General features: G+C 48.8%; 1 protein-coding gene across 1 annotated transcript in view; it reads left to right on the top strand.

Moving 5' to 3' along the window:
- Olfml2b (olfactomedin like 2B) overlaps positions 1-24,292 on the top strand; it is a 38,879-nt gene that overhangs the window by 4,720 nt on the left and 9,867 nt on the right. The window contains exons 3-6 of the mRNA XM_038349516.1: positions 333-440; positions 12,548-12,724; positions 17,563-17,788; positions 19,454-19,972. Of these exons, the coding sequence (XP_038205444.1) occupies positions 333-440; positions 12,548-12,724; positions 17,563-17,788; positions 19,454-19,972 (1,030 nt within the window). The remainder of the gene's footprint in view (positions 1-332; positions 441-12,547; positions 12,725-17,562; positions 17,789-19,453; positions 19,973-24,292) is intronic.

Genomic DNA, 24,292 nt, shown 5'->3' with positions numbered 1-24,292 from the left:
GCTTAGTGTCTAGTAAGAAAGGCAGGACGGAGGCAGCTGGCCTGCTCTGTAACACACACAAACAACCTGTGAAAGCGTCTAGACCTCACGTTTATGTTCCTGTAAGGTCATCTATCTAACTGACCTTTTACAGGCAGACTACACATCACAGCTGGGGCTTTTCTGTGTCCTTCCCTACATAAATATGCTTCTCATGGCACCTCTCAATTCCTGGCTCGTGGCTTCCGTAAAGAGCCCTCAACATAGAGACCTAAAAGAGAACTTCTTTCCTGGGGTTCTCTTGGCTCCAGCCCTGAACCTGAACTAACTAACCCTCTGTTCTTGTTCCTTAGCTTTCCACAATTATAGACATGCTGGAAGGAGCTTTCTATGGCCTGGATCTCCTAAAGCTGCATTCGGTCACCACCAAACTGGTGGGGCGAGTGGATAAGCTGGAAGAGGTAAGGAAGAGTCCAATCTCACTATTGTTTTGCAGGCGAGCCCCGAAGGATAGAACCCTTTAGTTCTGTTCTCTCAGCCCCCTGGGAGAAGCTCATGGACGGGTGCTGCTGGCTGACGTCTAGCTCTTGTGCCCAAAGAGTTACTGCTTCAAGCGCAAATCTATTGTGTTAGTTTCGGAGTGTGGCTTAGAGCAATGGTTCTCAACCCTCCTAGGGCTGTGGCCCTTTAATACAAGACCTCACATTGTTTCCTGGATACTTCGTAACTGTAGTTTTGCTACTGTTTTGAATGTAATGTAAATGTCTTATGTGTGAACCCCGAAGGGGTTGCGACCCACAGTTTGAGAACCACTGCTCTAAGTGCTGGATTTTTTTTTATAACATTTGTAGCCACTATGTTCAGTATGTATGGGTTGCTGACCACAAACATGTCAGCATTCCTCTTGGGATAGATAGGCTTTGGGGGTCCTATTATGGGGAATCTGAGGTTCCCTGCTGAGTGATTAGTAGCTGTGAGAAAGAGAGGATCTCTAGTTTATGCAGAAAGAGCAGCAGGCTCGGAGTTAGCAGAGTGAGTTACTCTGTCTGCCCCCACCAAGCAGCCATACCCCCACCCCTCTCATGGTGTCTTGCCCACTTTTGTATGACTTTCCAGGCAACAAAAGGTACACTAATCATGACAGAACTACGTCAAAATCATTAAACACAGCATCTGAGTTACGACCAAGGAGAGGCGAGGGTAAACATTCCCACAATGCCGTGCTGGGAATGCTGGGCAGAGAAGATGAATCACAGCATTCATGATTAGCTAGCTCAGCACCTTCCCTTCACTCGTAAAAGACACTCCCAGAGGGGCCTGTGAGATGAGTCAATTGCTAGAGGTGATTGCCGCCTGCACCTTTACTGAGTTCAATCCCCGGGACCCACATTGTGGGAGAAGAGTACAGACTTCCCCAAGGGACCTCTGACCTCCACACCTGTGCTGTGGCGCGCGCACGCACGCACACACACACACACACACACACACACACACACACACAGAGAGAGAGAGAGAGAGAGAGAGAGAGAGAGAGAGAGAGAGAGAGAAGAGAGAGAGAGAGAGAGAGAGAGAGAGAGAGAGAGAGAGAAACAGATTTTTAACTGTCCCCAAAAGTCAGAGCCCATGTCTCTAATCCCATCTCTTGGGACGCAGAAGCAGAAGGATCATGCGTTCAATGTCAGCCTGATTTACATAGCAAGGCTTGTCTCAAAACCCTTTCCTAGAAAGTGAACCCCAGTTCCGCTTCTGTCACTCTTAAGTTTAGACCCTTCCATGCTGAGAAGAGTTTTCGGAATATGAACATTGTTCTGGGGACATTAGTGGGTCTAAAGTCACATCAGTTGCCAAGTATGATAAGAAGGATCCAGGGTCTGCAGCTTGAGCCTGCAGACAGAGTGAGGCAGCCACATAGACCACATCAGCCCGCTCTACTCTGCTGACTGTCACCGTAGGGACTGTCTAGTGAAGTAGAGCCGATACTGATAGCTAGAATGGCATTACCATCTCACTCCAGACAGAATCCATGCAAACACAGGACCCTTCCAAACGCATTGGTTCCAAAGGATCAAACCAGGGCCCAGAGCTGGAAAGTGCCTCAGTTCCCAGAGTCCCCTAGAACTGTCCAAATGTGTGATATCCCTTTAAGAAAACAATTAACAGCCACCCTTTATAGTTTCATTCGCCCTTGACAGCCACATAGTTTCCATTCTTGCCAGCAAATACAGCTCGGGGGAGGATAGCTCTATGAGAGGAGACCAGAGGCCAAGGTCAGGCACCCATCCTCAGAGGAGGCAGTGGAATGGACTCCCAAAATGGGCCGAGCCCATTCCCAGCCCCCGTGGCATGGCAGCGGACCCACTTCTGGCTGGGGGTGGTAGCGGGAGGAATCTGGTGCAGGACCGTGCAGTGGCCCAGCGGGATGGCACTGAGTCACTGAGGTTTTGTCTCAATCGTCATAGTGACGAGAGTATCTCTTTTCAACACTCACGTTTGGTAGCCAGTGTTGGACTTTTATAATAGCCGTCCTTGTATTCACACAGCATTTTACAGTTTTTTTAAACATTCCATATACATTTAGTGATTTGTTTCTGTGAGCTGAGCAGGATGTGAGCCCTCAGGAAATTCCATGGCTTGCCTGAAATCAAGAGTTAGGGCTGGGTTCTGGTTCAGGCCTTCTGGTTCTGGTCCAGGGCTCTTTCTAATCAATGTCAGAAGTTCCTTCCAGTCCTTGTTGTCTGCCCTGTAGGCATCAGTTTTTCCTAACCAGAGTTTAAAAACCATAGCTCTTCCAAAGGAGTTTCTCTCAGAACTGTGGCTGTGTCCCATATGTATGAACGTCCCACTCCATGGAGGTTTCCCTAAGCCAGACAACCCGAGAGAACAGGTCACTGTGCTGACAGGAGTCTTTTGACCCATGAGGTGAAACGCTGTATCCTAGACTGTGGTGGACTCAAGACTATGCAGGGCGTCTGTCTGGGGTATGCCGTGATTGAAAAGGCAGAATGTGGGTAAATGGAAAAAACACTCCTTCACTCCAGCCCGGCTCTGTAGGAGGAATTGAAGTAAAATTCTGCTCCCACTTCTTTCAGATTCTTGAATCCCAAGGGGAGTTCTTTGGAGGTCAGACAAGAACAAAGGAGGTCAGATTGGAGGGGTTGTTCTCTCAGAGTAAGTGTGTTGCTTGGCAGAGCAAGTGGGCACACGTGTGCACATCTGTCTCGGGCACTCGGGAGAGTGTAGGCATGGAAACCTCATTTGCAGATGAAAGAGGAAGGAAGAGGGGAGAAATGAATCCCAGTCAGAGACTCCTCACTCAGTAAAATCCTCCCTGGCAGCTCTGCCTGTGGGTTGAGTTTAGTTGAGCTTTTATTTTAAATGATGTTAGCACACCCACAACCCCCATGACCTCCCAGGATCACCCCCAGGGAAGCTTAATCATCTTCCTTTTTTTCTTTTCTTTTTTTAGGTTTTTTTAAAAAGGATTTATTTCTTTATTTGTATATATTTGAGCATTTGCCACATGTGTACCTGGTACCCATGGAGATGGGAAGAGGGCATCAGACCCCCTTGAACTAGAGTCACAGATGGTTGTGCAGATAGTTGTGGGTGCTGGGAACGGGACCCTGTCTTCTGCAAGAGCAGCCAGTGCTCTTAACCACTGATCCATCTCCCCAGCCCCCTCCTTGTTTTGCTGTGCAAGTTTATTCTCTAAGGATGAGTCCCAAGTGTGACAGCTTTCTCTGTTTTTGAACTTTGATTATATAGACTCCTATAGATCACGTGTGTGTCTTTGAGAATGTGTGTATGTTGAGCTTCTGTCACCCAGCTTCACATTTTTAACATTTAACTCTGTTGTTTCTGTGCCTTATGATTCACCAGTTTTTATTCCTCTGTACTATTCTGCTATATGGTTATACTATATGGATATTATCTATATGTTCGGTGATGATAGACATGTGAATTATCTCCACATCCATCATTCAGAACAGCCCAGGAACACCCCTGTGTAGGACCAACCCTGTGTGTGTGCCCGGGCACATGCCTGCTCACATTCTCTAAGGCCTAAGACAAAGAATGAAGTGAGAGGATCATTAATTTTCTGAGAGCAGTGGTTCTCAGCCTTCCTAATGCTGTGCTCCTTTAATACACTTCCTCATGTTGTGGTGACCCCCAACTATAAAATATTCTGTTGCTATTCTTATTTCATAACTGTAATTTTGCTACTGTTATGAATAGTAATGCAAGTATCTGATACACAGGATATCTGATATGTGACCCCCAAAGGGGTTATAACACACAGGTTGAGAACTGCTATTTTAGACTTTAAGGCAGTATTGCCAAAGTGTCTTCTTGAGCGAGTGTAAGCTTATGTCCCCCCAAGCCGATATGAAATTTCATCAGTTTTTGATAAGGCCAGGCTTTCTAATTTGGGGAGGGGCAGATATACTGTAGTGAAACTATTGGAGTGGGTTTCAAAATCTGAGCCCCAAACACCTTTCATATTCACTTTGGGGAGTCCTGAAACTCATGCACCCTGCTTCGAGAACTGGTGCAGGAAGAAGAAACAGCCTTCAACACGGTAGACTCATGCTGACAGCCTCCTGCCAATGGCTGGGGAGGGAAGGGAACTCAGAGACTGTGATGGGGGAGGTGGTGGAGTTGAAAGGTGGGTAGACACAGCATAAGTGCTGGAAGAGGGGAGGAGTGGAAGTTTAGGAGGGAACCCTATAGTTTCCAAGGACAACAATAAACCCAGCTCATTGCACACAGACCTAGGTGGCACTGATTCAACGGAAGCAAAGAGTTTCGCCCTTAACTCCAGGTGTATCACGGGCACAGAGACTCTCCAGGTTGTCTAAGACTGGAGCCGATTCTAAATGCTGCGCGGTTAGAAGCGTGGGCTGTGACACCTAGTACCGCATGTTGCTCCCAGGAGCTTAATCAGAGGTGGAGAAAATGATGGAGGAAAGATGATTAAAAGACAGCTCTGTTGTGGAGTTTCTATGGGATAAAATTCCCATAAATATGCAAATCGTTTTAATGTTATTTATTATGAATATAGATGCAAAAATTCTTTTTTCTTTTTTATTGATTTTATTTTATTTTATTTTTTGGTTTTTCGAGACAGGATTTCTCTGCAGCTTTAAAGCCTGTCCTGGAGCTAGCTCTTGTAGACCAGGCTGGCCTCAAACTCACAGAGATCCACCTGCCTCTGCCTCCCGAGTGCTGGGATTAAAGGCGTGCGCCACCACCGCCCGGCTTTTTATTGATTTTATTGAGCTACACATTTTTCTCTGCTCCTCTCCCTTCCTCTCCCTTCCCCTTCTGTCCTCTCCCATGATCCTCATGCTCCCAGTTTGCTCAGGAGATCTTGTCCTTTTCTACTTCTACTTCCCATGTAGATTAGATCCATGTATCTCTCTCTTAGGGTCCTCTTTGTTCTCTGGGATTGTGAACTGTAGGCTGGTTTTCTTTGCTTTATGTCTAAAAGCCACTCATGAGTGAGTTCATATGATATTTGTGGAACCCCACCCCTAGCGGCAGGACACCTATAAACATTTGTGTGCACGTGTCTGGATATGCCTGTCTATGGCCGTGTGTATGTATTTGTATGCGTGTGACTGCATATCCCATGCTTATAAAATATATGAGGCAAACTGGTAGCCCTCACCTGTAGTGTCAGCCTCTAGGAGCCAGAAGCAGGAAGATTAAGAGTTCAGGATAATTCCTGGCAATAGGGAGTTCAAGGCCAGCCTGGTTGACTTAAGACACCATCTCAAGTAACAGCAAAGAAAAAAAACCAAATACATGCATGCCTACAATCTTTCGAAGCAAGGTTTCTGTTGCTGAGCCCGTGTGTGGCTTTTCCTTTACCCCTGTGCACCAGTGAGCACTGGGGAGGACATTGTGCGTCAGCTGAAGCATTTTCTCCAGACAGTGTTCCTCTGAGGAAGATTAGAAGTCTCGGCTGGATTTTGCAGGCTCAGAACTAGCCCTCTTCCTAGAATGCACTGGCCCAGGCATTGATGAGATTCTCCCCGAAATCTGAAGATCTATTGCTTTCTGTGTTTCTGACTCAGAAGGCATGATCAAAGGAGCATTCCTCACTCAGGGGGATACACATTTGCACTAACAGGAAATGTAATTTTCACCTGTGCAGTGCTGGCACTGAGTTAGGGAAAAAGTTGCCTTCCAATCTTCCCTTCCGCCCTACCTCCCAGTCCATCAGAACACCCCAAGTGCTCTCTCTCCTGATCAGAAGGACTCTCTGCGGTCATTTTACTCTTGCGGCTTTTTCAAGCGTAGCTTTGGAGAGGAAGGTTTCCTCTGTCTCCTGCAGTACACACTGGAAAGGCAGAGGGTCAGATATAATGTTTCCAGTATACATGTCAGCTTTACTTAATTCAATTTACATCTTAATGTGAGTTCAAGCCAATAGGTCACCTCTCCTGGGGTTTTCTATGCTTCAAATCTAATTTGCTACTGTGGAGTTCAAGCTTTACTTCTTGGCTAAAGGTATAGGAGTCTGCCTTCCATCTACTGGCTTAGGAACAGTTCATCACTGCCAGGATATGAGGGAGCATGGGGCTTGGTTTCGGGGGTAAGTGTCTGAGGGTTCATCTAACATTGAAACTCATCCCCAGGAACCTGAACTTATCTGAGCCCCCTTCCAAGCTTGGGATCTCCTGAGGTCAGTTGGCTGGGGATCTCCTGAGGGCAGCTGGCTGGGGAATCTCCTGAGGGCTGCTGGGTAGTAGTAGTGCTCTTTGTTCCCCAGGCCTGGCTCAGCAGCACCTGACACGCACAAGATGCTCAGCAGCTGTTTAGTTAGGAAGGGATTTAGAGCAGCAGCCCGTGACTCCCTCACCCCAGATCCACCTGCTCCACCAGCTGTGGTCAGAGGGATTGGGCCACAGCCTTCTGTGCCGCCGTCAGGCGCACCGGCTGCTCGCAGCTGCTCTTCCTACCCTCGCTCTCTTACTAGGAGCTGGGTGACAGCTGTCAGCTGGGGTGGCTGTCCCTGGCCATCTGGTCCGAGTTGTATCCCCAAGGGCTCAGATGGGGAGGGTACAGCCAGGGCAAGCTGACAAGAACCACTAGCTCTCCCACTTTTGATTCCTTCACCCCTACACATGTTCACCATACAACTGCAAGACCACTTCACGCTTGCTATCAGCTCCCGAGCCTGGTGCACACCAAGCCCTGCCTGCCAGGTAGCTGATGTATTGGCTTGGGAGCAAGGTTTGGCCCACATGCAATCTGGCCCTGGTTCCTCCTTCATGTATCTAGTGTATCCCAGGGCTCTTTCTTCCCTCCCTGCCTCAGCCATCCCAACCGTAGCTCTCCTTTCCGTTCACATCTGCTTGTCTGCTACTGTGACAGAAAAGGCCATTCTGCTGCTGTGCTACCCCTATGTGTCCCAGCCCTGTTTCGCGCCCAGGCACTCTGTCACATACAGCCCCTGGTCTGCGCTCTGTAACAAGCCTGGGTGCGGCGGATGCCTTCATTCTTTCTTCAAGATGCTTGGAAAGGTTCCGTTGGTGGCATGTGACCTCCAGAGCCAACCTCCATCCATACTCTTAATTCTGGTTAGTAAAGCAAGGCCGTAGAGAGCTGCCAGAGCTCTGCCACCTTCCTCCCTCACCCTAAGCAGTTCTGTCCTAAGGAAGGCACTGTACCTTTTGTCTCTCCCTTCCATGCCCACCCTTGTCCAATAGCTATGAGAGTTGAGTCTGCACCCGGAGGATACCCCTTCCCCACGCCCATGCCCCCAGTGTGCACTTCTGGGTGTACTGGCTTCCACGCCAATGCAAAGTCTATGCTGAGCAGTGTGTTGATGAATGTCCCTTGCTGACTCCCGTTCCACCTATAAGTTGTTGCTACATTGCCTGGGGACCCTGCCGAGCCCGCGTGCTGCCTCCCTCTGGTTTCTGTACTCTCGCTTACAGTTAGCGCTGACACCATGTGACCTCCTGGACTTGCTCTCAGCTGATAGCTTGCTATGCTATACCCAACTGCATGCCTTTCTGGTGCGTGACACTTTCAGTGAACACTCCCCGGTTCCCTAGTCTAGGGACTCCTAGCCAAGCGTCCAGATCTTTAATTGTGTTCAGCCGTCTGTTCCAGCCCTCTGGGATGCCTGCTCTTTCACTTTTCCTCCCCACCCTCTACTTCATGGCGCCAGGATCCTTGGCAAGGACCATGTAGAATGCTGGCATAAGCCAGATAGGCACCCTTCTTGCTGTCTTCAATGCGTTCTTCATGAGCCAAGTTGTATACGCCATAAATGTCATGGCTGCAGCTGTCCCAGAGGGGAGCAACTTGAGGCATGAGGGCGTGGTGTTCATCCATTTGACAGGGTAGTATCCTAAGCACCCTGAGTGGGTGAATGCCATGCCACACACCTCCAGGCAGTTCCCCCATGAAAGGTCCTTGGTGTGATGAAGGCAGAGCCTCAGAGAGAGCCAGCAGCCACGCATGGGAGGTGGCTGTGTAGAGGTAGCCACAAAGGGGCAGCAGCTGCTGCTACCACCCTAGGGACATCAGCTGGCTTAATCCAACAGGCTGATGGGGGTGATGCCACCTCCAGCCTAGTGTTTATTCAGGCGGCCAACAGGCTTTGCTGTTCCCACGAGGAAAATAAACTATATAACTCCTCTGGGTGTTTAGAGCTGGCCTGCCTCAAACCCTCCTCTGTGGAAATCCAAACTAAAGGCCTTGCTGAAATCAAAAAGGGAATTAGACTATAAATGAACGGGCAGGGAACCCCTGGGGCCCAGTGGGCAGGAGGCAGGAGTTGCACCTGTGGGCTGCTGCACTGCAAACTCACGTTTGGGGGTGCTCAGGAATCAGAGGGCAGCCTTTCACATAATAAAGACACTCAAGCCCGCGTGCTCCACCATCTCGAGCACTCCAAAATATCAGTTGTTTGGGTGGAGTCCTGGGGCCCTTGCTGGGAAGTGGGTCTACGCACAACTCAGCCCTCTTGGAGTGCTGTCCCTGCCCTTGGTGAGGAGTCAGTACTGGCCTCTTTTTGTGTGACACATTGATTTAGTTTCCCACAATTCTTTTCTCTTGTTGGTGTTTTCTCATTTCTTGGTCTGTTGTTTACTTCCTCATGGAAGATGACCTTCCCCAGAGTGGGATCCTCACTGAAGCCACCCCTGAGGTCCTCAGCATCCATGCTTGCTCGCTGAGCCACCCCCACTGAAGCTACCCCTGCAGTCCTCAGCATCCGTGCGCTAACAGAGAAGTTATACACTTTTGCACTGCCTGGCTTTGTTCTCTGGCTTAGAGTAAGAAGCTATGGGAGAGATGGCTGCTCTAGGCTGGCTCATAAGGATGCCAGAGACCACGAACCTTTCCGCTCTCACCCAGGAAGACCTTGGCTGTCACAAACAGCTTTTCCCGACTTCTGTTTACTGGCTGCCTCAAACTTCTATTTAAGGCAGCATTTCTGAAACTCCTTTGTGGACTCAGCATACCTGGAGATTTGGGGGAAATGAGGGTTCCGTTCCTGCACGTCTGGGGAGGGGGTAGTGCTGATGGTGCTGGCCTCTTGTCCATACTGTGAGTAGTGAGGATCTGTGGGAGCCCAGCATCCTGATTCGCTCTGCGGATATAGACCTTTCGTGAATCTGAAAGTTAACTACAGGGATGCTGTGGCATCTCTGAAGTGCTTGGTACTGCTGAGGACGGGCTGGACTGGCTGGGCACCCTTAGTAGTCTAGTAAGTGAACTTCAGGAGCAAAGGCCAGGGGGTTGGGCGATGAGCCAGCTCTGCCACTTTTTATTTTTATTTATCATGATTGTGTGTAAAAGTGATATGTGTATGTGTGCCATGGTTCACGTGTAGAGGACAACTTTGTGGAGTCGAGTTCTTTCCTTCCAACTTTATGTGGGTTCTGGGAATGAAACGTAGGTTTCCAGGTTTGTGAAGCAAGTGACCTAACGCTCAGCGCTATGTCACTGGCCTTCGACCAGTTGTTTTTTTTTTTTTCTTATGACATTTAGCAAATTGCATCCATACTGTGGGCCTCAGCAACTTCTCTGTAATAGGAAAGGTTAGGCCTGAGTGCTGTTCCAATGATGACGCTGTGAACGATACCTGTCTAGTATATTCTCTGTGCAGTCAGATGAACCAGTTCATTCCATCCTCATAACCATGGATAGGGCACGTGCTGGTACCGTCAACATTTCACTGATGGGAGATGGTTGCCGAGGGAGTTGAAATAACTTGCCTGAGGTCATCAAGCTAGGAATAGCAGCTGTGAGGTGTGAACTGGACACCCTCCTCTGTCATCTATGACTTTAACCATTGCACCCCTGCAGCCCTGTCGGGAAAAGACCACACGCTCTCATTCTTGGTGACTTCTCCGAACGAGACCCGTTCCTCATGGACTGTAGCTTTCACAGCGAATTCTGTGCCACTGAGAGAGCCTGGCTTGGGCTTAACCTGTGCAGAACATGATGGGCTCTTGTAGAGCGCAAGACGAACTGCCCCTCAAACACTGTGCTGGCCATTCCGGAGTCTGGAAAGTTCAACAAGAACCTACTGCACTCCCCTGGGCCACCCCCACAGGAGGCCTGGAGCCACAGTGTCTGGGTGTCACCATCTTCTTGGATATGTGAACATCACCTTGGCTCTGAGCCACCCAGGACATTAGTGGCACCAACTAGGCTGCAGGGCTCTGCTTTTGAAACCTCTAAGCTCTTGTACTTTTGTCTGGTAAAGTGTAGAGAGCAAATATATCATCTCTTTTACTCGGCTGCTTCCTCTATCAACCTTACCAACTTAAAAAACAGGTCCCAAAGATGAACACATCTGACATCTAAATTTAACTGATTTTGTGCGCATGTGACCCTGGGGATTGAACCAAGGACCTCACACATGCTAGGCAAGTGTTCTACTGCGGGCTCCATCCTCAGCTCTTTTAATGTCTTTTATTTTGACAGTAAGTTGCTGAGGCTGACCTTGAGCCTGCTCTAGATCCAAGGCTGCCCTTGAGTTTGCTCTGGATCCTAGGCTACCCTTGAGTATACAGTATTTTTTTCCAGCCTCCTATGTAATTGGGACTATAAGCCTGAGCTACCAGCCCTAGTGGTATAGACTATTTTATTATATTAATTTTCAGAGCTGAGAATGGAACCTGGGGCATTGTCAAAGATAGACAAGGCTTTTACTACTTCTTCTGCTGAGCTGCATCCCCAGTCTTCCCTTTTGAAAAAACCTTTTATTTTTAGGTGCACACACACTCGCACACATCTGCCCATGTCACAGCATATATGTGTAGGTTGGAGGACAACTTGTAGTAGTTGGTCCTCTTCTTCCTCCATGTCCAGGAATGGAAACCAAGTCATCCCCCTTGGTGGCAAGCACCTTTCCTTGTTGAGCTATGTTGCTAACTCTACTCAGAAATAACGTTTTGAAGGGTTTTATTTTTATTATTTTTAATTATGTTTATGTCTATATGCCTGTGTGTCCGTGTGTGGGCATATGAATGCAGGTGTCTACAGAGGTGGGATGTGTCAGATCTCTGTGGAGTTGTAATTACAGTAGAGGTGTGAGCTTCTTGATGTGGGTGCTGGGAACTGAACTCGGGTCCTCTGCAAAAGCCCATGCAGAACATGTCGAGACTTATGGAAGCCTTAGTGTAGGACCCGTAGTTGGACAATGTTGGATCTCTATGAAGTTGCTTCCTCTAAAATAGACTGCTAGGCAGAGGGGATGGCTAAGCTCTGTGATTCAGATCCCACCTGCACCCACCTTTGACAGGTACCTCCCCCCCCCCGACTCCTGCTCATGTCTGTCAGGTAAAGAATGTGCTGCAGTGTCTCTCCCCAATGACAGCCACCCCCTCCTTGAGACAGAACTCTGGGGGCATTTGGAGCCTGCCTCAGGCATTCGGAAGACAGCAGTGCCAGCTGACCGTGATGCAGCTTTGGCCCTTTCTGGTGTGAACCAGGGTTAGAGCCTGGCAACTGCCAACTTGGGGTCATTTCAGGCAGCTGTTCTAAGGCATGGGTAGGAAACTCTGAAGTCAGCCTACCCATTCTCTGTGTGAGTGATCCAAAAGCGCGGGAACGAAAGGTCTGCGCTCATAGGAGAGCAGTTAGCACACTCCTTTCTCCGACCAACTTTTCTAAAGTCACCTCAATACACTTCTTTCATACACCGAATGACTGATTCACTTGTGCAAGTGAATGGAACCGCTGGCACAGTTCTTCATCACTTGGTAAGAACACTGTATACTAAGAGCCAAGAAAGAGCCTGCCGGGTGCCCTGGCCACAGCAGTGCTGTTAGTAAGGAAGCTAAGGTAGTCTGGGCATGCTTAGCAGTTGGGTGTCTCAGAGCTGGAAACACTGGGTGCCCGTCCCTGGTTCCCAGAGCAGTGAACCTCACTCTGAGCTGTCCCATGTAGCTCCATGGCTGCCTATCTCCATGCTCCAAGCTGTCCCCACGCCTACACATCTCATAGTAGCTAGTTGCCTATTGCTTGTCTCCAAAACATTTTAATGTATTCTCTTTTCAAAATCTCTTCACCCCCCCCCCCCCCCCCCGGTCAGGAAGTCTCTAAAAATCTCACCAAGGAAAACGAGCAAATCAAAGAGGACGTGGAAGAAATTCGAACCGAGATGAATAAGCGAAGCAAAGAGAACTGCTCTGAAAACCTTCGAGACAGCATGCCCGACATCCGTTCAGCCCTGCAGAGGGATGCGGCGGCAGCCTACGCCCACCCAGAGGTACAGCCCCACATCCCCAGGGCATCTCCTCAGCCTGCAAGGGTGGGATCTGCTTCGGGAAGAGCTCTTCAGGGCTTAGGGTCTCTCTTCTGTGTAACAGCTCCTTAGGTGTGATGAGCAGGGATTAACCCAGCTTCACTTGACACTGACAGCCAGGGAAGTTCAGTGAGTAAGGACGGAAGTTGGTATTCAAATCTGGATCTTCTGAGCCTTGGCACCGTTCTCACAATGCTCCTATTAGTGAGCATGTCCTTGCAGGACATGTGTGCTCTCGTCCCTGGGACCATCCAGGTTTGCGCATGTCCAGGCATCACGACCGATAGCACATTTTTTTCCTCTCAGAAACGTCTCAGCTTGGAGACAGTAAACAATATGGTCCTCCTGCTTATAAGGGACTTGTTTAGCCACTGTCATCACTGTGTGGCCATCACTGAAGTTCTGGAAAGCAGGCCAGACACAGGGCCGTACCCCATCTTACAGATGGACATAGATCTTGGATCAGTTGGAAAGCAGCGGCAGAGCGTTTCAAACTCTGTCCCTTTCACCCAGCTGTAAAGCACCGCCAGTCACCCCAGCGTGTAGGGAAGCAAAGGAGGAGTGGAAAGGGGTTAGAGTCCTGATCTGACTTCTCCCACTAGGCCTCATGTCTTTTTTTTTTAAGACAAGGTTTTTCTGTAACTTTGGTGCCTGTCCTGGAACTAGTTCTTGTAGACCAGGTTGGCCTCAAACTCACAGAGATCCACCTGCCTCTGCCTCCCGAGTGCTGGGATTAAAGGCGTGCACCACCACCGCCCGGCTTAGGCTTGCACCACCTCACAAAACAACAGGCCCGAGACCAAGCCTTTAATACATGGACCTTTGCGGGGGCTTAAGATCCAAACTGTAGCAGGCCACATTGTTTTGTGGGACTTTGTTGCCTGGGTCACTGTGAATTTGGGTAGAAAGGAAGGAAGGTTGTGTGTGTGGACTCAGGACTCTTTTTCTTTTGGTTGGTTGTTGGTTAGCCTAGGCTAACCTAGGCCAGTCTCAAACTTGCTGTGTTGCCAAAGATGGCCTTGAACTCCTGATCCTCCTGCCTCCACCTCCCAGATACTGGGGTTACAGAATCTGTAGACCACCATGCCTGGTCTGTGAAGTGCTAAGGACTGAACCCAGGACATTGCAAGACAAGCACTCTGCAAAGCAAACTACATTCCCAGATTACAGGCCCAGAACTCTTGGGTAAAGAAACTCATTGGAGTGGGGCCAAGCAGGCATACCTGGTGGGTCTGGGAACTTTGGGGCACATATGTTCTGAAGGCAAAATGAGAGAAGAGGACTTTGAGGCTACAAGCACTGGAAAAGTATGGTGTGTGGACTTCCCCAGGATATAAGTCAAAAGCGATTCTATGCTATAAAAATGAGGAAGGGTAATAATTATCTGGCTTTTTATTTTTTTGAAACACTATATTTCTTCAGAAATATTTTTTCTCATGTTTGAGTATCCCTGACATGTTGGCCACTAAACATGTGTTTAGCCTGCCTGGTGGGTCACCCCTGAGGGAACCCAAGATGGTAACCCCAAAGCCAGAAGATTTGGGGAACCAGAAAGAGACTTGAGGGCACTTGCTCCCCACTTGAATCCTGTGCCCCTCATCTCAGTCTCCTACTGCCTACTGCGGCCAGTACTCCTTGCCGTCTGCTTCCAGCTTCCCAGCCAGCCAGCTAAGCTGGAGAATTTCGTCTGTTGTTTTGATGATACATTCTGTGGTATGTTCAGGAACCCAGCTCAGATTTCCTGAGGGCAAACTGCAAACCAAATCAAACACATCAAACTCCTTTCCTCCTTGCTCAGCAAAGTCCATCCTTCCTTAAGTCCCCACAGTGCACAGTGCTGAAGTTAGCACAACCCACCTAGCCAGGCTGGTAGTGTAGGAGGCCCAAAGGTAGACTCATCGTCTCCCTGTGTATGCAGCCCTGTGTCTTTCGTGAGCACCATGCTGCAGCAGGGGAAATGGTTTAGCGGTTGACCTTTGGTTTTTGTAGATAGTGTCAGGAAGTTCTTGGAATGACAAGTGATACGGTGGTCTTCCAATATGGGCCTTGTCTAGAAGTTTGGCAGAGGGGCTCAGAGGCTAAGTCGAGTGGGAGTAGAAACACTAGATGCCAGGAGATGAAGTCATTTGGCAGACTCTTGGATGAACAGAGAGAGGCAATCAGAGCATGGTGGGGGCAGCTGCCACCCAGTTCAACTTGTCGCCAGTGAAGCCAAGGAAATTATATGTTGTCTGGCAAAGGCTGTCCACTGTCTTGCTCCATATCCTTGGCTGGGACCAAGAACTGCAGTCCCTGCCCTTTCCTGAGATCCTGGAACTAACGACAGTTCCTGAGGTTTGCCGCAAAGGAATGACAGCTAGCTTCTGTAACACAGAGAGAAGCCAGGGCCATCAATTAGATGCCCCTGGGCATTTGAGGTAGGGGCTGCGGCAGGGGCCGCCTGTCAGCCTCACAGGCAGCTCTTTCCACTGGGAAATGAAACATCTTCCATGTCTGCTGGGCAGTTGCCAGGCCACAGTCCTGGGGACAAGGGGATGCGAGCCACTTTTGGGATGGCAAGCCAGTAGTCTTGCGGTTACAACCAGTGTGGCTTAGTATAAGGAAGAACATAGGCCCAGGAAGTGACAGCAAGGCCTACATGGTGATTGTGTGACTTCATTTGTATCCTTCTCAGCCACTTCACTGAGTGATTTTTCAACTAAGTTGTTAAATGTTTTCTCATTGATGAAATGTTGGTAACATCGCATTGGTCCATTTTTGTGAGGATTAAAAATAATAAATAGTGGATTTAAATTAAAGGATTAAAAATAATAAATAGGTGCTCACTAAAGTGGCATGACCAGTAAACAGGCATCCCCATTCCTCTGGGAGAGGTTACCTCACAAGAGCAGAGGTTTGAGGGAGACCCAGGGAACTGGCATGGAGAATAGAAGCTGCCCAAGGCACAGCTGACATCCTAGCATGCTTTGTGTTCTCCTGAGCAGTTCTTTGACCCCAGTGAAGGGAGACTGACAAAGATATGACTTCCAGCTGCCCGTCACCACTATGTGCCAGAGAGACACACATATTTAGGTGATGTGGGAGGGTCTTCTGTTTTAATAAAGAAACTACCTTGGCCAGCCCTTAGGTGGGTGGAGTAGACAGAACAGGAAAAAGGAAGTGAGGTAGATGGCTCAGTCAGATGCCACGCCTCTCCTAAGTGAGATAAATTGCCATGCCTCACCTCTCTGGGGCAGACGGCCGTGCCTCTCCTCAGGGAGAGAGATGCGATGAAGCCAGCCACCAGGTCAGACGTGCTGAATCTTTCCTGGTAAGACACCATTTGTGGTGTTACACAGATTATTAGGTATGGGTTAGTCAAGATGTGAGTAAGAGGCTGAACCTAATTGGCCGGGCAGTGTTTAAAAGAATACAATTTGTGTCTTGTTATTTTGGGTGAAAAGCTAACCATGTGGGAGCTGGGCAGGATGAAAAGCAGGCCCACAGCTCCTCACTACATTTAGGGTCTACCATATCTGTTGCACCATTTGGCAAAACTTTCGTCATGGGAAAACAAGTACTGACGTGAGTTGTAGTAAGAAGGGAGCATGCCCAGTTTTCTCCAGGCTGGATTTAAAGGTCAGAACGAAAGCCTGGTTTGCCCCCTCTGCACACAGTGACGGGGTGTTGTCATGATGGCTGGACCTCTGTAACTAATAAGGAGTGGATAAAGCCCACTGTGCCCTGACCTGGGTGCTGTTTCTATTAGGGCCTTCTTCCCAAGGCCTGAAAGTTTGGGGTTTAAGGAACCTTACCTCTCCTCTGATCAAGGAGGAGGCTGATAGCGTTGGTGACCTCTTTCCTCAGCCACTGGCATCCTCATGAGAGCCCCATGCTCCCACACTCACGATCAACTACTCCTGAGAGCTGGAGTAGCCTGCAAGGTGGCCCTGACTTTGAGTCCAACCAGTACAAATCTTGCACCCATAGTTCTTTGCTCGCCACGTGGGTGATTGTCCTGCCTGGAGAGGCTACCGTGATATGTCACTCAACAGACTCGGGAGGCCAGTGTGTGGCGACAGCTCTCTGAAGGGCAAGGTCATTTTTTAGCACAGCCAGTGCCATCAAGGTGACATTCTGATCGTGTCCTGGGGATCTCCCAGACTCCAGGATGCTTATCTTGAGGTTTCATGTCACTTGACAAAATCAAATGCCAATCATAAATGGAGGCGGTTCCTTGGGAATATTATGATTCAGAACTTTAGTAGATATTAAGGAACATCTGCCTCTTCTCTTTCATATTCTTACAGTCTAGAGAAGCGACAGCTTCCTTAAGTTGGCGCCCATGGAAAGCATCTGAGTGAAGCCCTGCCAGGAAGTGCAGTCTTCTTTCCCTTGAGAATTGAGTCTGTGACTCAAAAACAGTTTTTGATTTTTTTCTTTTTTTCTTTCTTCTTTTTTTTTTTTTTGCATTGGAGAAGTCTTCTAGGCTGGCCTTGGATTCAGAGATCCACCTACCTCTGCCTCCAAAGTGCTAGAATTTAGAATTAAAGACATGCATTAGCACACCAGGCTTATGCCTTAATTTCTTAATCTGTGAGTGAACGCGATAAAAAGTAAGCCTGCTTCTTTGTTTGTCTGTTTGTTTCTTCGAGACAGGGTTTCTCTGTGTAGCCCTAGCTGTCCTAAAGCTTGCTCTGTAGACCAGGCTGGCCTTGAACTCACAGAGATCCTCCTGCCTCTGCTCCAGCACTGTCCGCTCTGTCCCATCTCTCTGAACAGTGAGTGACTTGTCCTTTCATTTTGTCCCCTCTGAGGAACAGTATGAAGAACGGTTTCTGCAGGAGGAGACCGTGTCACAGCAGATCAACTCCATTGAACTCCTGAGGACGCAGCCGCTGGCTCCCCCTGCAGTGACGAGGCCACAGCAGCCCCTGCAGAGAGAGGTGTACCTGAGGGGTCGGCTGGCCTCCAAGCCCACCGTCATCAGGGGAATCACCTACTATAAAGCCAAGGTCTCTGAGGAGGAAAATGACATTGAAGATCAGCGTGAGTCTGGGTCAGCGGGACGGCCCCAGAGGCAGGGCAAGGAGGAAAGGGCCACTTGGACCTTGTAGAGATGGGGCTCCACACATTGTCCATAGTGCAGTGTTCAGTTACCTAGGCGTTTGCTGAGAAGCCTTGGGGAGGTCACCTAAGTTTTCTGGGTTTTAGAAGATACCATGGCAAAGGATAGATGAGCTGGAGGGAATTCTGCATCCTCTTGTCCAGTCCTTCTTTGCAGATGGAGAAACCAAGGCCAGGACAGAATGACTTCCTTGGAGACACTTGGTAGGCTCTGCCATCTGCTTCTCTCTAGGGTCCTCAAGCTTGCTGAGTGCCCAGCACCTTCCCCCATCCACCTTCAATCTTCCTGCCTTTTCATAAGGAATAGATGAGCCTATTTCTGTGTTGTCTCCACGGCTGCTGTCATCTCTCTTTTCCTTGCCCAAAGCTCCCAGGAAGCCACTATTCCCCCTCCCTGAGCCAGCTCTTTTCTTCGACTAGGATTTGGAAACAGCCTTCTACGCTGCCTCCCTGCTTTTCAGCTTGTTCTTTCGTCTGCTGCTTTATTCTCAACCTGGAGCTGCAGAGCCATTTCTCCTTTAGCTTTAGCTGTGTTTTTCGTTACTGGCTGCGGAGCTCTCTCCAAATCCCGCTTCCCGTCCAGCCCCTGGGATGCCTTCTCCCTGCCTGTCGCTTGCGGTTTCTCTTACCTCCTGGTGTTCTCAGTGAACATCTGAAATCTAACTTTCTGGCTAATTTTCCTGCACCTAGAGCCCTTGTCCCCTCTAATGAATCTTTGCTTCCCATGTCTTTTCTGCTCAGAACTCTTCAGCTTCATCCATGTCACCCAGAATAAAAACTCAATTCTAAACGGACGCCAAGCTGCCTGTGACCCAAACTCCATTTTCCTCTGACCTTACCTCCCGCTCACACCCTCTGCTGTGTCCACACTGGCTACCTCAGTGCCCCTCAGCCTCAGTAGGCTTATTCAGGTCAGGGCTTCTCATTCACTGTCTTTCCACCTGGAATCCTCCCATCACCTCCCCCACGCTGCTAGGCTTAGCGTGTTACCCTCTCCAGGATGGCTCTCTATCCTTCTCAGTGAGTCTCATCTGCGCACCCTATTCGTTCCTGCAAGGTTTTAGTCTTTTTATTTTCTTTCTTTCTTCCTTTAAAATTATTTTTAGATATTGTTTTCCAGGCTGGCCTCCAACTAGCTGTGTAACCCAGGCTATGCTTGAACTCAGAATCCTCCTGACACACTTTCCCAAGTGCTAGCATTGCAGGTGTGAGCTGTCCAGGCCCATAGTCCTGGACTGCTCCTCCCCAGTCCCCCACAGAGCTGGGGTAAGAATAGCAACAATTTGTTCACGGACTCCCAAGGAAAGACACTGCGCTTCTAGCCATGTTCCTGGCCATCTTCTAAGTCCCCAGCCAGGAGGGTTTGGGATAGACCTCAACTAGAGGACTTGTATAACACGCACGAGGCCTAGGCTCGACTGCCAAAAAGAAAATAAAAGTGATAAGGTGAAATTTTGCCTGCACTCCCTCTCTAAGATCACTGCCACCTTGCAGCAAGGAACCCCATTCACCTGCCAGTTGCCCTCCATTCTTGGCCAGATTGTTCCTTGTCCCAGGCCACAAATGAGTCTTGTGTTTGTTCCTCAGATGATGAGCTTTCCAGTGGTGACACTGGCGTGGACTTGCTGATTGAAGATCAGCTCCTGAGGCACGAAGACCTATTGACAAGTGCCACCCGGAGGCCAGCACCCACTCGCCACGGTGCTGCTGTAACAGCTGATGCAGGCGTCCAGGCCACATCCTCGTCCTCGGTCCAGGCCTCTGCCTCAGCAGCCCGCCTTGCTGATCCTGACCAGGCCTCAGCTGGACAGCTCTTGGCAACCACGCAAAGTAGCACAGTGTATCCAGAACCTACAGGGGCGATGCCTTCTTCTCAAGTCCCACCCACCACCGTGGCCCACACAGCCATCCCACCACCTCCAGCCTCCCTTGCTCCAGCAATGGTCCCTGAGGACACATTTGTGGAAGCACCACACTTGGTCCCAGGGTTGCCTGACACAGCTGGGACAGACATGCCCGAGGAAGAGGAGACTACAGGTCAGGAAGCAACTTCTGCTGGCCCTATCCTGAGCCCCGAGGAAGAAGATGACATCCGGAATGTCATAGGTGAGTTCTTTACCCCTGCACCAGATCTCCTCTGGTCGGTTTGGTAAAAGGTAGAGAACACTGTAGAGAATGGGGACTGGGAAGCTAGCCCTCTAGCTGCGGCGGAGCGCTGGGCTGGCATGAGCAAGGCTCTGGGTGGGTCTCACTCTCAGCCCTCCCAAAGCAACGCAAGAAAGGCCAGTGAGGGTCTGCCTCTGGCTGGCAGTTAGTTTTCACATCCAGCAGCATGGCCAACCTTTTGATGTAACATGACATTGTCACCTGCAGAATACTGGAGAACTCTGCTAGAGAGTTGCAAAGAAAGATACAAAAGAACAATCAGAAAACAAAACAAAACCTACCAAAAAATCTTATATTTTAATTAAGTTTGTAATTTTGTATAGGACTGTAATTTTAACCATCTTTATCCATGGGCTGCCGTTTGGACATTTCTGAAGTGTTTATGTATCTGAATGTGTCAGTGACAAGATTAGTAGTCTCCTTTCTAAAACACATATGAATAATAAAATGAAGGCCTCACTGTCATGGATGAGTTTTCCAAACATCAGTTGATCCAGTGAGTTTGTGATTGATACTGAAGTGTCCATCAGTACCTGAATAGAGTTTACCACAGCAAGGTTACCAGGCCATGAACCAGCAGAGGATTTTTATTGGCAGTGGTTCCAGAGTCATGGCAAACTAGAGCCAGGTTGTTGGTTAGTTTATGGCAACTTGACATAAGCTGGAATCATTTGGGAAGAGGGAATCCCAACTGAGGAAAATGCCTCCATAATATTGGCCTATAAGGTGAGTCTTTCAGGCATTTTCTTAATTAATTATTGCTGGGATAAAACATCACGACCAAAAGCAACCCAAGGAGAAAGGATTTATTTGGCTCATCATTAGGGAAGCCAAGGCAGGAACTTAAGGTAAGAATGTGGAGGCAGGAACCGAAGCAGAGGTCATGGAGCAGTGCTGCTTACTGGCTTGTTCATCATGGCTTGCTCAGCCTGCATTTTTATAGCACCCAGGACCACCTGCCCAGAGATGGCACCGCCCACAGTGAGCTGGGCACTGTGCTGGCTGCTGGGAAGGCCGGCAAGAGTTTTTAAAGGAAGTTGTCATTTGAGATGGGTTTAAAAGAATGAATAGGACTATCCTATGAAGACAGAAAAAGAGAGCCTTTTTCTTTGAACCATTGGCAGGTCCAATGGTTCAAGGTACATTCAAGAAGCAAGGCGAAGACAAGGCCTTTTGTTCAGAGAGCTCCATGGGCACAAGATGACTCTGAGAATAAGGAAATCAAGGAGCAGGGGTTGGGGTGGCAAATAGAAATAGTTGCAGCAAGTAGCTGACTACCTGTGTATGGTGGTGTGAATTTGAAATCCCAGGACTCAGCAGGCCAAGATAGGAGGAGCTCCAGTTTGAAGACAACTTGGGCTATATAACAAAACCCTAAGTTAAAAACTGAGTTTAAAGTGTTCGTTTTTTACCCTAGACTAACAGTTTATTAAGTCGGCATTTGTTCAGTGATGCTGCTAAGTGGTGGTGTGACACTGATAAGTGGCAGGATGATGCTGTTGAGTGGCGGGGTGACGCTGTTAAGTGATGGGGTGATGCTGTCGAGTGGCAGGCCTGTCAAATATTTGGGAAATCCATCTGCTTTAGCAGAGGGCAAGGTCTGTCTCATTGTCCTCACTTCCTTCTTCCCAGCTTCCATCCCTGTGGTAACCCTGTTCCCAGTCCCTCTTCAGCATATGGTACTAGTTCCAAGAGCAAAGTAGTACAGGGGGTACCCACCGAAGGCCACACATCTGGCACTGTACCTTCTTTCCTGTCCCTGCCACTGGCAGCAAAGTGATCTTGGCAAAGCCTGACCTTCCTTTGAGTCTCTAATGAAGTGAGCAATTTGCTGACTGTCCTTTCTTTCATGATGTTCTGTGGGTTTTCGAGGAAATTTACAAGGCTGTACTATATAGTAAGGCATGCTAATTGGGGGAAGTCTCAGAAAAATGAGAGTGGCAGCAGGGAATAGGTAGTGTCTTAATTACTTTTCTTTTGCTGTGACAAAGCACCATGATGAAGGCAACTTATAAAAGACAGCATTTAACTGGGTTAGGATCCACAATGCTGAAGTGAAGGCGTGGTGACAGGAACAGCTGAGAGCTCACATCTTGATGTTCAGGCAGGAAGCAGAGACAGAAGGAACATTGGAAATGGCAAAATTTTTTTGAACTCTCAATGCCTGCTCTAGTGATACACCTCCTCTAACAAGGCCACACCTCATAATCCTTCCCAAAGAGTTCCACCAACTAGGGATAAGAAATTCAGACATAAGAGTCAGTGGAGGCCATTCTCATTCAAACCCCTACAGGTAGTAAGGTTAGGATCTCAGGGCACAGTCTCAGGCAGGTTCACCAAGAAGGCAGCTCTTAGGTGGCAGAGATAGTGCTGGAGAAGGAGAAAGTGTTTTGTTCTCTCTCTCTCTCCCTCTCCCTCTCTCTCTCTTTCTCTCTCTCCTTCATCTCTCTTCCTCCCTCTCTCTGTCTTCCTCTCTCTCCCTCCCTCTCTCTGTCTTTCTCCTTCCCTCTCTCTCCTTCCCCCCTTTGTGTATCTATGTGAGATGTGTGTATGTGCTTACGTGTGTATGTGGGTATATATACACATATGTGTGACAGTCCTAAGTTGACACCAGGTATCTTCCTTGATAGCACTCCATGTTATTTGTTGAGGCAGGGCCTCTCACTAAACCTACAGCTTCAGATTCTGTCTCTGCCTCCCAAATACTGAGACTACAGGCAACCAACACACTACCCTGACTTTTAAGTGGGTTCTGGGGACCTGAGCCCCAGTCCTCATTCTTGTGTTCTCCTAACCGTCTCATCAGCCTTTCCCTTCCTCTCTTCCCCTTTCCTGTCCTCTTCTTTCCATTCCTCTCCTCCTTACCCTTCTCATCCCTCTCTCCTCCTCCTTCCTCTCCTCTCTCTCCTCCTCTGCCCTTCCCCACTCTTTCCTTCTCTTTCTCTTATTTTTCTTCCCGCTGCATGGATAACTGCCATATGAGGATTACCCTGTCACCCTAAGACCCTTCACCTTTCCAGTTCCCTTGGCCTCATACTCCACTCTACAGCTTCCTGACGCCCTTGGGTGAGAAGGGGAAGTTCCTTTAACTGTTTTTACCCTCTGACCTCACTGCCCTCTGCTGGCAGCTGAAAAACTCACAGTGAAGACACCCTGGGTTTTTATTAAAAAAATTTCCGCATCCTCCATGCCTCCCATTTCCCTCCACCTCCCCCCACTCCCCTCCCCTTCTCTCTAGAGTCCAAAGAGTAGTCAGGGTTCCCTGCCCTTTTGGGAGTCCAAGGTCCTTCCCCCTCCATCCAGGTCTAGGAAGGTGAGCATCCAAACAGGCTAGGCTCCCACAAAGCCAGTACATGCAGTAGAATCAAAACCCAGTGCCATTGTCCTTGGCTTCTCAGCAGCCCTCATTGTCCACCATGTTCAGGGAGTCCGGTTTTATCGGGGTTCACTCATCCATTGCTGGTGGGAATGCAAACTTGTGCAACCACTTTGGAAAGCAGTGTGGCAGTTTCTCAGGAAATCGGGGATCAACCTACCGCAGGGCCCAGCAATACCACTCTTGGGAATATACCCAAGAGACGCCCTATCATATTACAAAAACATTTGTTCAACTATGTTCATAGCAGCATTATTTGTAATAGCCAGAACCTGGAAACAACCTAGATGCCCTTCAATGGAAGAATGGATGAAGAAAGTGTGGAATATATACATATTAGAATACTACTCAGCGGTAAAAACAATGACATCTTGAATTTTGCATGCCAATGAATGGAAATAGAAAACACTATCCTGAGTGAGGTAACCCAGACCCAAAAAGATGGGTATGGGATGTACTCACTCATAATTGGTTTCTAACCATAAATAAAGGACATTGAGCCTATAATTCGTGATCCTAGAGAGGCTAATTAAGAAGGTAAACCCAAAGAAAAACATATAGTTATCCTCCTGGATATTGGAAGTAGACAAGATTGCTAGGCAAAAATTGGGAAGTTGGGGGTGGGGTGGGATGGGGGTAAGGGGAAATGGGGAGAGAAAAGTGAGAAGGGAAGGATGGGGAGAGCTTGGAGAAATGAGATGGTTGGGATAAAGGAAGGGTGGATATGGGAGCAGGGAAGTTTATATCTTAATTAAGGGAGTTATTTTAGGGTTGGCAAGAAACTTGACCCTAGAGAGATTCCCAGGTGTCCAGGGAGATGTCCCCAGCTAGTTCCTTGGGCAGCAGAGGAGAGGGTACCTGAACTGGCCCTATCCTATAGCCAT

Source organism: Arvicola amphibius, chromosome 12 (assembly GCF_903992535.2).
Source record: "Arvicola amphibius chromosome 12, mArvAmp1.2, whole genome shotgun sequence".
NCBI classification, from domain to species: Eukaryota; Metazoa; Chordata; class Mammalia; order Rodentia; family Cricetidae; genus Arvicola; species Arvicola amphibius.
This window is presented reverse-complemented; position numbering and strand designations above follow the sequence as displayed.